Genomic DNA, 17,449 nt, shown 5'->3' with positions numbered 1-17,449 from the left:
TGATATAAATTTATAGAAAACTATATAAATTCATAAAAATCCAACCATTCTCTATCAACTTTTTTTTTATCACATTTACATTTTCGAAAGATTTTACACAAACTATTGAAAGAGAATCTTTATTAAAAGAATCCCACAATGCTTTCACGTGTTTGTTCGCAAAATTTCACCTTTATCACATAAATACACAGCCTAATAATGTTAATTTTAAACATGCGGGAGATAGTACGTATAGACACTATACAGTATATATATATTGTTTTGCTTGGGGGACTTATTCAATATGCAGTTTGTGTGGATCAGTGAATTTCGCCGTTATAATATAAAACAGAGCAGGTAATACAACTAAAAGCAACATTGTGGGATGAATAGTGATTTCCCGAAGAGTTGCAACTGCTATCACGCCATATCCATGCAGCAACCAATGGCCCAAAATGACAATTACATTCTTTACATCCGAGATAGAACTTAACAACAATGATTTTACTGTTTGATTCAATTTAAATGCGAAATGCGCTGCATTTGAAAGCACCGACAGGATAATAAGAATGTAAGGGAAGGAATAATCTGTAAAAAAAATATATAATTAGTAATTGGCACATTGGTTTTACTAGGGTGTACGTATAGAACATACATATTAGACCTCCTCCCACGGCATGTAGCAGTGCAAGGATTGGATAGAAATACAACGCTGCGTAAATAGAAAACTTTCCCTGTTTTGGTAAAAATTTCTTAGCTATTAGTGGCCTTATTAACAGCATGAGAACTATTCCTAAAGCGTAGAAGACAAAAACCATAGTGTATCTGTAAGATCATAAAATAATATGTTGGAAGATATTCTGTAATTAATATAAAATATCTGAGGAAAATAATGGTTTTTATTTAACTTTGGAAAATTGGAATGCATTCTGTGACAAGCTAATAAATTTTCCGTAGTATTACTCTAACATTAAACTGGTAATTTTATTATTTGATTAGAAATTAAAAGTAGCCAATAAAGATTTCATCTATTGCTGTAATTCTATTAATCTTCATTATATCACAAAAATAGTTTATAGTCTAGAGAAAAATACTTAACAAAAATTTTTATTTTCATATGGGTAAATTAATTTGATATATAGGTAACTGTACTAACAATGGATAAATTGCCTCTTGCGTGCAGTGTAAAGTTGCTTCGTAATTAGGATTCGGATTATGCAGTAGTGTGTACCAGTCCGATAACTTTTTTGCCTTGCATGACTTAATGTTGAACGATCCAATGGGATCTGTTAGCTGAAGGACTATGAGGGATGCCAGGACTACTTCGAATAATGCAGAGAGATGAAGGGCGATCACCTCTTTGGGTATATTACGACGCATTGCGACCATGTCAATGCAGAACCAGTGCAGCACCAAAGCTAACAAGACCATGAAGCCCAGGTACAGCCAATCATAGAACATTGGCGCGTCCTCACAGGGCTCGCATGCCGATGAGGCGTTAGCGCGGAAGCCACGCGGACAAGCTCCACAATTGCTCCAATTTCCATCTGGCAACAATTCCCTGCCACAGTATAATCCGGGACATCGTATAAGGACATTCATGATATCGCTTTTCTTGAGACAGCTTAAAAATAAAGAGAGTAATTAAGTATACAAGTACAGCCCGTATCTCAAAAATAAATGAAATTAGACTTGTTCGACGCATTTTTGCATACAATGAAAGAATCTGACAGAAAAAAGAATTGCTCTGTCTTGCGAACAGAGATATTAGTCGTCAAAGTTGACTATTCAGGTTAGGAAAACTGTTACAGCCACGAAACATTGTGGTGACACTAAGCGACAGTAAGCGGTTGTTTTAACTTCAAAAATGTGTTGATTTTGGTAATTATTCAGACTATCTCAAAAATCAATGAAATTGGGCTTATTCGACGCGTTTTTGCATGAAACAAAAGAATCTGGCAGAAATATGCATCGCTTTGTCCCGTGGCCCGAGATATTAATCGTTTAAGGTTTTTTTTTTTTAAATTCCTTCGAGTGAGGGAAATTAGGCGCATTGAACCCTAACCTTTGAATTATATATATGACGCAAAGATGTAATTTCTAATTCATTACATTGTTAGTTCATTATGTATTAAATTCATCGTAATCGAGGTTCTCAAACTATAATTAGCTCTTTCCTCCTTTTTTTCCATAGTCAATAAAATCCTTCGATCAAACTCGTAAATAAAGTTCCTTTTTCTTATTTTAGCAGCAATCTTAAATACATAGCATTGGCCGTGTTCTTTTTGGAATTTTTGCACTAGTTCATCTTTCTTTTTCTTCTTTCCTCCTAAAGAGAAAAGAAAGAAAGATGAACTAGTGTAAAAGTTCAGCTAAAAAGAACAGATCTATTCTCTTCTTGGTTGCACTAAAGTCCTATAAGAAAAGAGCGACGTGTTAAGTTTGTTTCTGATTGGTCATTGCAATCATATGACTTAGCAATCACGAACTGATTTCTGTTTATTAGAAATGGCTATTTAATGGATGATTGGTGGATTTCATAGTCCGTCTTGCAAATGATGTTTGCAAGAATTGGTTGCGTTCAGAGGACTCAACAGTTGAATGAACGCACGCTGTTATTGGTGTATTCTTTTAGATCATTCAATCAGCATTCTAATGTCCGTATTCATAGTCAGACCTTGTGCTTAAGGCTTTCTTAATTTTATCTTTAGATGCTCAGCAGCCAATGAAATAATTCGTACATTATCTGAAGATAAATTTAAGGAAGTCTTAAGCCGGTTTTATGTAGTTAATTGCAAGCCGATCGCAAGTTTGTTGCGACAGCCAATCTGAAGCTTGCATTTTGAAATCAACACTTCATATAGGCTGTTGCAAAAAAACATTCGATCCTCTAAATCTAGGCATTTTAAATACTTTTTTTAGTACTTTTTAGTACTTTTGCAATACGGTCCATTACTGCAAATATTTCGAGCATTTTTTGATTCAATCAATTAGTGAAATCTTTCTTCTGAGTGGTCAGTCAAATGTTTCCAAAGCGTTTGTAGCATCAAGTGGATTGCACCCATAATAGATAAAAGTCGATCGCACTTCTTTGACATATGATGAAAATATACAAGATAAAACATTGCACATAATGGTGATACTGGAAATAACCAATCAAATGTTCCCCAACATGCACTTTCTACGTATAATAGCGCTGATGTACTGGAACAGCCAATTAAAATTCACGCTGTTACTGCGCAACTGCGGGAATGGTTCTGATAAATTTAGAATTGTAAGATCCTGCACACAATAGAGGAAATATTAAGAATAGGAATAAATATTAAGATTTCAATCTATCAGAAAGTATATATTCCGATATAACTGACATTTGATAGGTTGAAATTTTTTTAATATTTATTCCTGTTTCTAATATTTTTATTGTGTGTAGGCCCTAACTCCGAATAAAAACGTCTCTATTTGCTTATTTTGGTAAAAATTTATAATATGACAACACAGGTTCATAATCTCAATTTTAAAGTGAGTTTACGAAACTCACTAAAATACAGGTCTTGATGCAGATTATATAAAAACTCAGTTGAATCTTACTAGTCAGAATGTAAATGGAATGCGCATTCAACTGAGTTATGACGTCACAGAAGTGAAAATTATCTGAGAATCGATGTAAGATAAGAGATGGAAAGAGCGAGCGAGCGAGAGAGAGAGATATATTAGCCATCAGTACACGATATACGTAACGCGGCAACGTGATTCGTCAATAACGATCGAGCCATGCGTCGCGCCATCCTTTGTGCGATTTTATCTTTCAGCGCGACGATTGCTCGCGACGAATTGACCACGACGTCCGCAAGCAGCAGGAATCGATCGCAAATGCAACGGACAGTTAGTGGCGATCGATACGCGATTGGTCGGCGATCTGTGGCCAATGGCGTGTCGCTACCAACGACATGCCGGGCGTGCGCGTGACGCTACCGCCACCTGCCGCGCTCGACCACTTCCGTCGATATTCGGTCACCTTCGGTCGACAATTGCCGAGTACATGTTACTATTTTCAGGCACGCAGGGCACCTCTTGACTTGATTTTCTATAAGTGAAGGTGGGCGACGGTGTGCGACGTGACAGTCTCGAGATTCGAATCCTTTTTCTCCGCGTGTGATTCACCTCGCGGAACATCGCGAACGGACATTGGAGACCTCCCCCCTCCCCCCCCACCTCCCTGGCTTAAAAGCAGAACGGTTCATGGTGCGGTGCGGTGCGGTGGTGACGAACAAGCGAGAGATTTGGTCAGGGCGGTGGAGTGGTGTGTTTGCGCGCGCGCGTGCGACGAGTGAGACGAGTGGAGCGGTGGCGAACTGCGAAGCGAAGTCAAGTGAAGACTTTTCCGCGAGTGAGACTTTTCCGAGTGGAGAATAGTGAAAGACACGTCATACGGCAGGCCGCAGGCGAGCCGAGTAGTCAGAGTTAAGAGTAACGATAGCAGCGACGCAAGGCGATGTCGAGCCACGTTCCGGCGACTGTCGACGCCTGACGTAAGGTCGCGTTCGTTTCCATCGGAAAATGAGAGACAGACCTCCACGTAGCAGCGAGCAGCTGATGGCGGTCGTGTCCAATGCTACTGAGAGCTGCTCCTAACATACACGTCTACTCCAAACGTCGTGCAGTTCACCGTACATCGGACGTGCGAGTAGCGAGGAGGAGGAAGTGGAGACGGAGTAGCAATAGCAATTGGTGGCATTCGGTAGTTGCCGGTCACCGTTGTAGAAAAGGAGTCGTCGGTAGAGTGTCGATAGTTGAGAGTCTCCGGCATCTCTCCATTCTATATTCTCCACTCTCCGCTCGGCGGAACGACGGATTGCGCCCGTCTGCTGACTGCTCCAAGCGATTGTATATATCGTGTGTGTGTGTGCGTCTGCGTGTGTGTGTATGTATGTATGCGCGCGCGCACGGCCACACTTATTATCCACGGCCATACTTCCTACCGACCGTGCGCTGTCGAATCAACTGTACGCGCAACTTGTTCTATTTCATAACGGTGCTTCTTCTCTTTCCCTCTTCAGCCACCGGCGGTTCAGTACGACTCGATTCGGTGCGCGCGGTCGCACGTTGCGTGCGTGCGTGGGTGCGTACGTACGTGCGAGCGTGCGTGCGTACAAGCGAACGACACGCAATCCGTGACATCGTCGGAGAAGAGTCCTCGTCACTAACGAAATCGTCATCATCATCATTATCATCATCAGCAGCAGCAGCAGCAGCGGCAGTTATCTGCCACTGACCGGCGCTACTGCCGCTGCCGTTGTCGTTGTCGATTGAATCCACCTTGCGTCGCGAGTGTATTGAATTGGTACCGAATTGAGATTGAGAAAGCAGAGTCGCCGGTCGGACGTTTTACAACGTCGTATCATAGCGTTTCACATATTTTTCGCACGGTGTAGGTGGGAGCACCTACGTTCGCGGAAGGAAGGAAGAAAAAACGGACGGACGGACGGACGGACGACAGATAGATAGGCAGGCAGCACACGGGCGTGCATTCGTATGTGACAACGCCTAGCCATTTGGAGATTATCGCGCTCCCGGTGACGGTAACAGCGACGACCAGGAAGCCGGCTAAAGTTCGATAGAGCAAGTACTGCGTGAACGAAATTGAAGATTTCGGAAACAGCAAAGTCAGCGAGCTCTCTCGATCTAATCTACCGGAGGAAACGAGTTCTCCACGTGTGCTATGCGCGACAAACGTCCTCCTTGGCAAATTATACTTCATCATCGTCCTCTACCTCCGCTACTTCCTCTCGTTGTTCGGTACACAGCATGAATGGTAAGGTATGTTGAAGGAACGTGTGGACTGAGAACAGGCAGGAGAGAAAGAGGAAGAATTGATGCGATCGGGTGTAAAGCCGCGTGACGTGCATTGTGGTAACAGTGTGTGCCTTTCATTCATTTCCTCGTGAATTCAGAGTGTGTTATTCGTCTCACAGTCGCGGCCACGGAATGCGGCCTCTTCGGGGCGGAGGTGATCTTGGTCTTTAGTCGTGAGACCAGCCCGCTGTTTGCGGAAAGGTTCAGAACATCCAGAGGAAAACAGACGCGAGCGCTCCCGTTTGAGCTTCACCAGGATAGTGCCTCTGTTAATGCCAAAATGTCGTCAGGGGCCTTCGTCGACAGGATAGATCCCTTCGCCAAGCGATCTCTCAAGAAGAAATCCAAGAAGTCGCAGGGCTCCTCCCGCTATCGCAACTCGCAGGATGTTGAGCTTCAGCAGTTGCCTTTGCTTAAAGGTTAGTCTACATTTGGAGAAAAATATCAGTCATGAACAAGTACAAGTTTACATGTTTGATATTGAGTTAATACATATTTGGCTAAACCAGTGTACATAAATTCTTATACATAATTGCAAAAACTCTAAAATAGTTTATTCAACTATTACACACACGCGCGCGCGCGCGCACACACACACACACACACACACACACACACACATTAATTTTGCACACAAAAGTGCATAATTGTCATCTTTAAGTTAAGCTATCACTGAATGTGACAAAGAGAGATCTTTCTGTTTGTTTCAAATGTTCCGTGTCTGTCTACCGACAGGGAAAAGTGAGCTTGATTCTCAGATCTTGGATAAATTATGTATATGTGTGTGTGTGTGTGTGTGTGTGTGTGTGTGTGTGTGTGTGTGTGTGTGTGTGTGTGTGTGTGTGTGTGTGTGTGTGTGTGTGTGTATAATTACTATTAGTTATTCTGAGCTAGAAAACTGCAATATATTTTCTATAGAAAGCGAGATGAAAAAGATTTTAAAGAAATTTAAACGGAATGTCAAAAACAAAAATTGCCATGATCTTGTAAGGAATTATGTAAAATTTGTGCAAACTCATTCAGTCACTTGATGTCTTTTATTTTATGCGAATACGTTGACTCGTTTCTTTCGGTATCTTGATTCAACATTCTTTTATCTTTTAGTAATAAAACAATAAAATATGAAGGATTCTTAATCTGTAAAATCATGCTGCTGAGAAAGACGATATAGAGAATGTTTGACAAAGTTTCCAATTTTATGTGGATTTAGTACTTTTTCGTGAGCGACATGGCTTAAGTAGATATAATATCTTTGATTAAATGTTCAGCATCTTTCCTTTCGATTTTCTTGTAATTTTATAAATTTATGTATTTTCATGTAAAATATATTCTGAGAAGAAAAATCGTCGTTTAAATCTCGTTTTCTGTTATTTAATTTCATATTTAATTTCATATTTAATTTTTTGATGACGGCAATTTTGAAAATGATAATTTAATGATATTTTACAACTGCGCATGTTCATTGATGTCATTTATGAATTTAATATAATTAAAGTATCTTTTTTAACTTAATGTTGTCATTAATATTGATATTTGTGAAATAATAATATTAGTTCAGTTAAGTATAAAAAAATTAAGTATAAAAAGGGATATTTAGTAATCGAATAACTTAATAATAATAAAAAATCAACAACTTAATTATATAAAAATTACAACTTAAAAAAAATTCATGGTTTTAACACAGACTTATATAAAGACCACAGACTTATAAAAGTCTTTTTATTTAATTAAAGCAGAGAAAAGCAAATAGATATTAATGAGCATGCGCAGTTGTAAAGTATCATTAAATTATCATTTTCCAACTTACCGACATTAAAAACTTGGAAGTTTAAATAATAAAAAAACGAGATTTGAACGATGATTTTCATTCTCGAAATATATTCTACGTATGAAATTACACAAATTTACAAAATTATAAAAAAATCGAAGGGGGCAGGGCACTATACTGAACTTTGGAATAATTGGCAGTAATTTTATCATCAGGGCTCATCACGTTGGTACATATCTACATCGATAGTTGTCGGTGTCGATAACTAATAATAGCCAATGGCAAGGACGATCCTAGGAAAAAAGCGCGATTCTTATTGGCTGTTGCTATTCAACGATACCGACAACTGTCGGTAGACGTATACAGAATATGCGGACTTATAGTCCTTAGAGCTATGGATATTCATAGGATCTTATATTCAAGATCGTTTATTTAAGATCTTATATTTTTAAGATTTTAAGAGAATCCCAAGGGAAATCCCAAAGCCGTCTGTATTATCGACTAAAAATCGTAATTTTTGTATAATAATTACTTTTTTCCTCTTTTACAAATTCGAAAATCTTTTTCCAGAATTAAAATATATTCATTAATATATTCATTAATGTCTGTGAGGTGGAGTTTATATCGAGAACGACAACAAATTTTAAAATTGAAATCTTAAGAAAAAATTTTGGAATAGGATTTTTGAATCTGTAAAAGATGAAAAAAGAAATTGTTTTACAAAAATTATGACTTAATTAGTAATGTAGACAGCTTTAGGATCTTAAGTACAATCTAATTAAGCTGTCCAAGATGTCATGAACCAAGGAGGATTGTATTAGCACCATAAGGCATTATTTAACACGGTCATAAAATATAAGAATCGACTAATATTATTATACACAAAATATAACATAAGCTGCACAATCATAAGGTTGCTGGACTAATATCCGATATATCCACACAAACTTGCAGTCTCATAAATATATGCATAAAGAAAATTATCCAATCGCATTTCTGCGCTGAGGATTTTCACAATGCAACCCTTAAGGGATTTCCCTCTTGGAGCAAAGTCATATTCATCTCTAAGTTGTTTAAAATTGTAAAATTACGCTATCTACGCAAAATATATCTTCGATTTACGCGCTACTATTTCCTGTACTATTGCATTTGTATTATACATATTGTATACTATTACATTGTATACATTTTATATTATTAATGATAATTTTGTACTGTGTGCCATTTTGGAAAAAAAATCATGATGGTGCTTAATAATTAAACTGGCAGGATTAATTCAAAATAAAAAAAAAAAAGAAAAATAATATCCGAAATCAATAGGATTGAATTTGTACTACCAAAAACAATTCTATATTGTGTGTCATTTCCAAGAAACAATGGCGCTGTTAATTTAATATTTAAGCTAACAGGATTTAAAAAAAACATAAGGGCAAAAATTAACACAATTGAGTTTGTATTAATTTGTACCATTGAAAATAAGTTAATATTTTATGTTTTCTTCTTAAAATGACTTTATTATATTTACAATGAGGCATTCTATGTCAAATCGGGCATCTTTAAAACATCATTTTATTTTTTTTTAAATTTGCTGACATATAATATATGCTACAGATAAAAATATGAGGCACGTGTTTCGCGAAAAAAATTTGAGATTTTTTTTTCTAAAGTTATTCACGTTTGTAAGTTACAGAAATTCATTAAAAACGTCGCTCATGCAAACGTTACGATTTTTTTCCAAATGACACACGGTATAAAATTATCATTAATAGTACAATCTATATAAAATGAACGTTAAACAGGGTAAAAAACATGTTTTAAACAGTTTAAAACATGTTTAATTGATGTTTTTAATATGTTTTAAATATGTTTTTTTATAATACTGTTTGAAGCATTAAAAATATATTAGAAGAAACATAATGATTTATTCTTAAAAAAAAAAAAGAAATATTAATCTGCCAATCGTAAGAAATATTAATTTGCCAACCGTAATACTAAAAATTCCGATAGGTCTGATTTGTTTCTATTTCGTCCTATTAGCTTTATATAGAGCTTTTGTTTTGCATAATACTTTACTTATAATGTATTAGTATTGTAAAAGAATTATGTAATTTCTTGCTCTTCTCTGACAACAGTAATAAGTCCTGTACACAACGCGACAACTCTTGGAAATTGGCGTGAGAGTTAATCAGTTTATCACTTTTCATAAAAATGAAAGAATGATTGGTTACTATGCTAACTTCCGCCGCAGCAAGCGTTACAGTATCCTGTCTGCAGGAGCCATAAGTCATTCAATACATTGATGGACTGACTATGTGTTTTATTTATTAATAAAGATAATGCCATTTCATGTTTTGGCAAACTACATGTTAAATCCTGAGTAATATTGCAGTTGTCATATATTTCGCTTATTTATTTTCTTCCATTTCAATCTTGAACATATGATAACATTTTTCCTAAGCAGTTTAAAATTTTTTTCTGATACAGTTTTCTCTGCAATACTTCTATTAAATAATATTGTATCTATAACAAGAAAAAGAAATTAGTAAGTATACACTGAATGAAATGTGTATGTAATAGTTTATGATGTGTATGTAAAAAATATTAAAAACACTTTCACCTTTCAATTGCAATTAAAAAGCCATATTACACATGAGAAATTTGTTATTAACTCTTGTGAATTTCGTTATAATTTAGGTTGTTATGAATTTTTTGAACATATTCACTAATAATTTAATAATAACTCAATTTTTGTTTAAACAAATTCTAAGTATGCAATTTTGGAAACAATTTAAAAATATCATTTTAAATGTTAAAATGTTTTTATTGACATAATATATATAATTTGGAATACAAATAAATAAATACTTAAATTTTAATCATATTCATTTGTAGCTTATCGTCATTTCTTTATCAAATTTTATAAACTCTACAAAATTGCTAAAGAATCGGTAAAGAAATGTTATGATTTTCTAAAAATGTATCACGATTATAAACTGGAGCTTTTTGCATCGACTCGTTAATTTTGATTGCTTGTCTTTTAATAAAGTTCAAATCGCACTTGATAGCTACCATGTTTGTAGCTAGTGTTTGTAGAACTGGAAATTAGTAATATATTTTATATATTGATCAAAACATACTGAATGATTGCAAATTGAGATCGGATCATCGTTTAGTCTCATTGGATGTAGTTTCACTTTTCAGGACTAACGTCCTGATAAACTTAGCAGTGAAAAGCATTTAAAACATAATTAAGAGATGATATTTTATTTCATAAAATACGAATATTTCTTTAGAAGAATTTTTAATTTCAATCAACTTTTTCAATCAACTTGTATTAGACTTTACTTATTTTATGTTTAATAAGGTTGATAAGCATTATTTAGTATTCCAATGAGTTCTCCATTGTCATCAATTATTGTTTACCTAGTATGCAAAACTTAGAAATCTCTGCATTAGAATTGTTATTCTTTTAACTTCCTTTCCGTAAAATATATCGACATTCTGCTTTCTATTCCGAAAAATATTTTTCTGAATTCTTTCAATTCTTTATATGAAAGATTGCAGTTTATAATCGAAAAAAACAATAGTATTAGTTTTTTAGATATTTGTCTGATAAGAAGAAATGATCATTTTTTTCCATCATAAACCTTTTCAAACACTTGAATTTTTATTTCAACAATCCTGTTACAAGAAGGGTATAATATTATTAAAATTATAAAATATAATATTATATATAAAAATTAATCTTTTAATATTTTATATTTGTCACAATTATACAAAGATTTAAAATGCTCTTTTACAAGAAAGACATTATAGATAATAAAGATATTATAGATAATAAAATTATCTATAATATAATATGATGATGCTGACAATTCTTACCTTACCAGGGAAGAGAACATTCTTTACCATTCCTTATATTAACTCCGAAAAATATATTCCGATTTCTACACTTAATCGCAAATTTATTTTATGATTGCTCATATGCTGAAAAAAATTTATAACGACCGATAAAAATTTATTAGATAATAATAAGTATGTCTCGTGTATGTTGTGATGTATGATGTGATCATTTATAAGATCAATTGCTTGGGTTGTGAAGCATCATACGTGGGTCAAACTAAAAAGAGTTTTCTATATATAAAATTCTATATATAAAATGTATAAAAATTAGAAATTGTTGAAATTTTGTTTTCAAAATGAATATATTAATAGATTTTTAGTAGAACTATCAGGTATTGTTGCTGAAAGTGCTAACATTGATCATTTTCTTGTATTTTAGAGGAAAATTGTGCTAGATTCGCAAAGTTAGCACATCATACTTTTATATTTGCTTTTTTTATATAAAATATGCTGAATTTATTTTTATTTTTATATAAAACTATAGAACTATGGAGAGAGAGAGAGAGAGAGAGAGAGAGAGAGAGAGAGAGAGAGAGAGAGAGAGAGAGCTGCTAGAACTATTATTATTTTTTTATTTGTATTAATATAATGTTGTACTAATTTCATAGATCCTTCGACGGCTAAAATCCATTGAATATTATTTAGGGTCATGATAACATTAGTCAAAATCAAAATTGAAAGTTGTTCCTCTCATTTTTATTTTTAACATAAAAATGAAAATAGAAGAAACAACTTGCAATGATCTTGAGTTTGACAAATGTTATCAAGATCGAAAGGAATTTCTTTATAATACTTTGAAAAGATCTTAACGTCAGTTACAAGAATAATGAATAGAAGTGAGAGTTTCCATTCAAAATTTTAAAGTTGAATTTGACTTCTCTATACTTATACTCAAAGTCAAATAAGTCTCGCCATTCAATGTATTATTCCAAACCTTAATACTTGTGTGAATGTTGTTTTCTCAAAAATTCACTTTTTAATAAGATATTCGATTGTATCATATACAGGGTGGGCCGAACTTTCGGCCCATCCTGTATATAAACATATAATAATATTCTTTTATTACAACTATAAAGAAAAAATTATTTTTTAAATAATGTTTGAGGACGATTTTGAGATTAAATTCCAATTAATTTAATGGGTAATTGATTCAACTAATAGTAGCATTCAAAAAAAATGTCTAATTATATTATATAATAGAATTTGTTGTCTTGAACCTTGTTTTTATATATTAAATAAAAAATGAATCTTAACAAAATGTTAATAAAATAGTAGATACGAATATTATATAATAATTTCCGATTAAGTTGGAATTTGATCAAAATCTTTAAAAATGTAAATATGAAATTCGTTGACCAATTTTTCTTTAATCAGTTTATCTTTGACCAATCCGTTTCTAATCGATGAAAATTTGGCGGAAGCAAAAATATTTTGTCTATTAAGATCATAAGGTATTTTCCATAAGAGACTTCTGTGATATGTATTAACGAGTAACACGAAATCTTGCGTTTTAATTTTAAGCGAGTCAGAGTTGAGTTAGAGAGATAAAAATCTTAGATTATTCGTCGAAAAGTTTTAGTTGAAAGATGTACACTACATATTATAATTCGTTTGTAGAATCATTTCAGCATTCGATCATTCTATTCTCTCGTGACTCGTGTAACTTGTACGCTTCTAGTTTCTATCAGCTCAATTAAATTGTTTGCTTACAAATTTAGAAGCAAACGAAATGATAACATTTTATTGAGCTTCTTGCAGCAGAGAATTAAAAATATTTCACCTAGCACTTTACTCTCCGATTTCGTTTTGCACATATAATGAATGAATTATTTATAACGAGAAACATCAGACAACTCAGATAAGAGGATATGTCGGTTCTGTAACTTTTCTTGATGTTTTTCTTTATAATGTACACTTAGGGAGATTGTTGCAGAAGGGATTTGAAATGTGTAAAATTATAAGTTATATTAAGACTATTTGTTTGTTGCAGATGTTAACGCTGCAGAGCAGGAGGAATTATTTATCAAAAAATTACGTCAATGCTGCGTGGCATTCGATTTCATGGATCCAATGGCTGATCTCAAAGGCAAGGAAATTAAACGAAGTACGCTCAATGAATTAGTCGAATATATCACAGCAGGGCGAGGTGTCCTCACCGAGCCTATTTATCCGGAAACTATCAAGATGGTATGTATTTAATAAAAGAATTATGATAAAATATAAGAAAATTATTAGAATTAAAAATAGTATTCCATTTTTTTGTATTGAATAATGCTTTTAATATATGTTAAATATATCTATACGAAAAAAATAATGTATTATAAGGAGATGCTGGCGTGACTTCCGTCAAGTTAGCACTTCGGTCACTGAAAAGTAAAATAATATATATATTAAAATTAAGTGCTAATTTGGTGCTAATTTAGTGCTCTATTCCTGCTTTTAGTGCTCAAGCAATTTAATAAAAATCTGTTTAAAGGTGAGAGTGTTAAGATTCATGCCAAGTTAGCAATCCAAACTACAAATAAAAAAATAATTACTATTACAAAACTAAATGCTTTTAAGAGCAACTAAAAATTTTCGTAAAACCCTTCTCAGGTCCACGTACGGCTTGCTCTACTTCCAGATCCAGTTCAGATTCGATGCCCTAATAGAGCCCTAGTGTGATAACTCCACGTATCAAATAGTTCTGATCAGGCTGTCGGATTAGGCACTGATCAGGTCGCCGGATTAGGTACTGATTAGGCAACAGGGCATAGATCTGATTACTCGATTACAGTCTAATTTTAATCGGATTTGTCATTATCATTCAAGTTATCGCATTTGATGTAATAAATGCACAATATTTCTAAATTTAGAAATATGAATATTTAAAAAAGTATATACTAAAATTATTATACAAAAATTAAATGTATATTTTTAAATGTAGAATTAAATTTAATTATGAATTATTTTTCGCTACTAGATGAATATCTCGCGAATTAAGAAAAATAGAAAAAACAAGTTTGAAATAAAATCCTTAGAGTTTATAATTATATTTTTATTAAGATTATTAAGAATACATTTTTATAATTTTATAAGATTATATTAAAATTATATTTTCATTAAAATCAACTAATATAATCTTGATATTGTATTATAAGATTCGGTTTTTTTTTAACATTATAACATTAGAATATGCACTGTTTATTGTAATTTAATTACTTTTTTACTTTTTTCCGAAAAAGTTCGTTGACTTTCCCAGTCTTATGCATTATTAATTACTGATTTGGATGCTTCGATAAAATCTTTCTTTTTTAAGTCAGCCTTATTGATTAGAGAAAATCCTGCAATTAATGAAACATTAATAAAACGATTTATTTAATAAAATAAATAAACATAATTTCTTACAAAAGAGCCTCGCGAAGTATCAAATTTTGACTTTGACGAAACTGTATATACATATAGATTACGTAAATAAATGAATTTAGAAAATATCAGTTGCAGCTTATAAAAATGATTTTAACGGAGAAATCATTCCTCATATATAAAACGGTTTTCAATTAAAGAATAATAAAAAAATTTTTTTGTCTTAGCACTGAGACACTACGTGTTTTGAGATATAATATTATCTCTCAGACATTCACAAATGGTGAAATAATGTTACTTTTAAAAATATTTAATATTAAATATACTTATTAAATATATTTATTAAATAGCAAACATTATGAAGAAGACTGTGCTTTTAGTTGTAGAAAATGGGTAAAGACAGAAGTCCACGGCTCATCAATGTGAAGTTTCTCGTCAGACATTAAGAAGATATTTAAATAAAGTTAAAAAAAATAAATTTAAATTATCAAATAAAGAATTTAAATTCCTGTGCTCATATTACCCCTAAGGATGCTCATATTATCCTTTAAAGGGTAATATGAGCACTAGGCGGATAATAAGAGTACTCGCCACCATTTCAACATTTGCATTAAAATAATTAATAAAATACATAAAATATTAACAAATTTATCAAATAGTGCACAAGATTTTTTATTCTTTAGTATGCTAAATATAAATATAATATCAAAATGTTTCCTTAAGGTTTATAATATTCTACTCTATATGTTATCAAAGTCAAGATCATCGGAAAAGTCTCTTGTACAAAGTGGGGCATTTAAAGTGTTACAAACATTTAAAGTATTATCTCTGAAAGTATGCATTGAATAAAAAATATGCTTAGACAAAAGTTTTTACTTTGAGGAGAACGTAAGATGATACTATTGGTTTGACCTTGGGTGTCGTTGTCTAGGTCAGAACATTTTTAATTTTTTAAACCCCTTATTTTTCATTGCATATTCTTGTAGCTTATCTCGAGAGTTTTTCAAAACACTGTAATAGAATATTTTTTCGTTAAGTACTTTTCAAGTTATAAGACTTGAAGGCTATTGTATCGCCGGTAGCATTACCCGAAGTGTTCGACCGGCTAAAACTTCTTAAATGTTGTTTAGGATTATAACTTAGATAATATTTGTTGTGTAGGCCTTGGAGGTTGTTCCTCTTATTTTCATTCTTGCATTAAAAATTTATTTTTATGTAAAAATAAAAATAAGAGGAACTTTCAATGGCCTTGATTTTAATAAATATTATCCGGAGCACTCTGAACAACAGAGTGCACTGAAGAAATTTTAGTCGATTGGAGTATCTTGAGTAATGTTAATGCTGGCGGTACTGTAGCCTTCAAAGTCTTGTAATTTGAAAAGTAATGAAAAAATATTCCATTATAGTGTTTTGAAAAGCTCTTGAGATATGTTACTTGAATACGCAATGAAAAATGGGGCATTCCGTTTAAAAAATTAATAGTGATTTTGCCTTGACAAAACCGCCATCTAAGGTCAAATCAATGGTACCATCTTATGATACCATCCTCTTCGAAGTCACAAAACTTTTGTCTGAACATATTTGTGATTCGACACATACTTTTAAGGATAATAGCTCGTGACACTTCAAATGCCTCACTCTGTATAGTTATGACTCTGAGTGACCTCCAAATTCAATTAGATCTACTATCAAAGTCTTAAAGTCTGAGAACTTATTGTGATAAATATTTAGTCATTTCTGAGATTTTATTTAATAAATATTCACTTTAAGGGAAGTTCCTCCAATGACAATGATCTTTACATATGTTGTCAAGATCATGACCTGCAACAAGTTTTAGTTGTCGTTCGTTAAAAAGTTATTAACAATTAAAGTTCCTAATTATTCTTCCATTTTGCGTTGAAAGTTGGATGACTCCAAGCAGGGGGGACATATGGGATAGACCGATTAGGCGCGTATGACTTTTTACATGAAGCGAAATCCATCTCCCCTTCTGCCTAGGCACAGACAATTTTTTATGCAGATGGATCTTGCTTCGCGTGGAAAGTTGAACGTCCCTAGGGAGGAAGGAGGTGGGGTGAACTTCACACTTCACATAGAAAATCATACGCTCTTAGACAGGGGAGGAGGTGAGATGGATTTTGTTTCGCGTGGAAAGTTATTACGTAAATAGAGAAGGATGTGAGATAGTTTTGAATATTGTATGTGACAGAAACAAGACATTTTTAAAATCTTTTGTTGTTAATAACTTTTTAACGTATAACGAGCGACAATTAAAACTTGTTGGAAGTCATGACCTTGACAACATATGTAAAGATCATTGTCATCGGAGAAATCTCCCTTAAAGTGAATATTTATCAAATAAAATTTTAGAAATGACTATTTGAATATTTATCAAATATTTATTTATTACAATAAGTTTTCAGTTTTAAAGTGCTAGTAGATCTAATTGAATTTGGAGGGATTATTAATAATTGATTGTGTTGAAAGATCGAAAGCAATCGGTGCAGTCATTTTCGAGATAAATTTATTTAAAATCCATATATATATCCATATATATTTTAAATAAATTTATCTCGAAAATGACTGCATATATATATATAT

At 33.0% G+C, this 17,449-nt stretch overlaps 2 protein-coding genes across 3 annotated transcripts in view; one reads left to right on the top strand and one right to left on the bottom strand.

The window, feature by feature from the left end:
• Nucleotides 1-95: 95 nt before the first annotated feature.
• Nucleotides 96-4,790, bottom strand: LOC108686605 (JNK1/MAPK8-associated membrane protein). Its single transcript, XM_018192003.1, is given in 5 exon segments — nucleotides 96-567; nucleotides 635-804; nucleotides 1,136-1,603; nucleotides 4,417-4,523; nucleotides 4,525-4,790. Coding segments are annotated over 5 exon segments (1,128 nt in total). The 5' UTR covers nucleotides 4,615-4,790; the 3' UTR covers nucleotides 96-274.
• A 54-nt stretch (nucleotides 4,791-4,844) lies between these two features.
• LOC108686604 (serine/threonine-protein phosphatase 2A 56 kDa regulatory subunit epsilon isoform) overlaps nucleotides 4,845-17,449 on the top strand; it is a 35,588-nt gene continuing 22,983 nt past the window's right edge. The window contains exons 1-3 of one of the 2 annotated variants that reach the window (XM_018192002.1): nucleotides 4,845-4,863; nucleotides 5,952-6,251; nucleotides 13,494-13,690. In XM_018192002.1, the coding sequence (XP_018047491.1) occupies nucleotides 6,113-6,251; nucleotides 13,494-13,690 (336 nt within the window). In that variant the 5' untranslated portion in view covers nucleotides 4,845-4,863; nucleotides 5,952-6,112. Of the gene's footprint in view, nucleotides 4,864-5,951; nucleotides 6,252-13,493; nucleotides 13,691-17,449 lie in introns of those variants that run through there. The other variant, XM_018192001.1, reaches the window with a different exon arrangement.

The sequence above is a fragment of the Atta colombica genome, unplaced genomic scaffold (assembly GCF_001594045.1).
Source record: "Atta colombica isolate Treedump-2 unplaced genomic scaffold, Acol1.0 scaffold187, whole genome shotgun sequence".
Classification (NCBI taxonomy): Eukaryota; Metazoa; Arthropoda; class Insecta; order Hymenoptera; family Formicidae; genus Atta; species Atta colombica.
The sequence above is the reverse complement of the archived record's forward strand: the minus strand, read 5'-3'. Positions and strand labels throughout refer to the sequence as shown.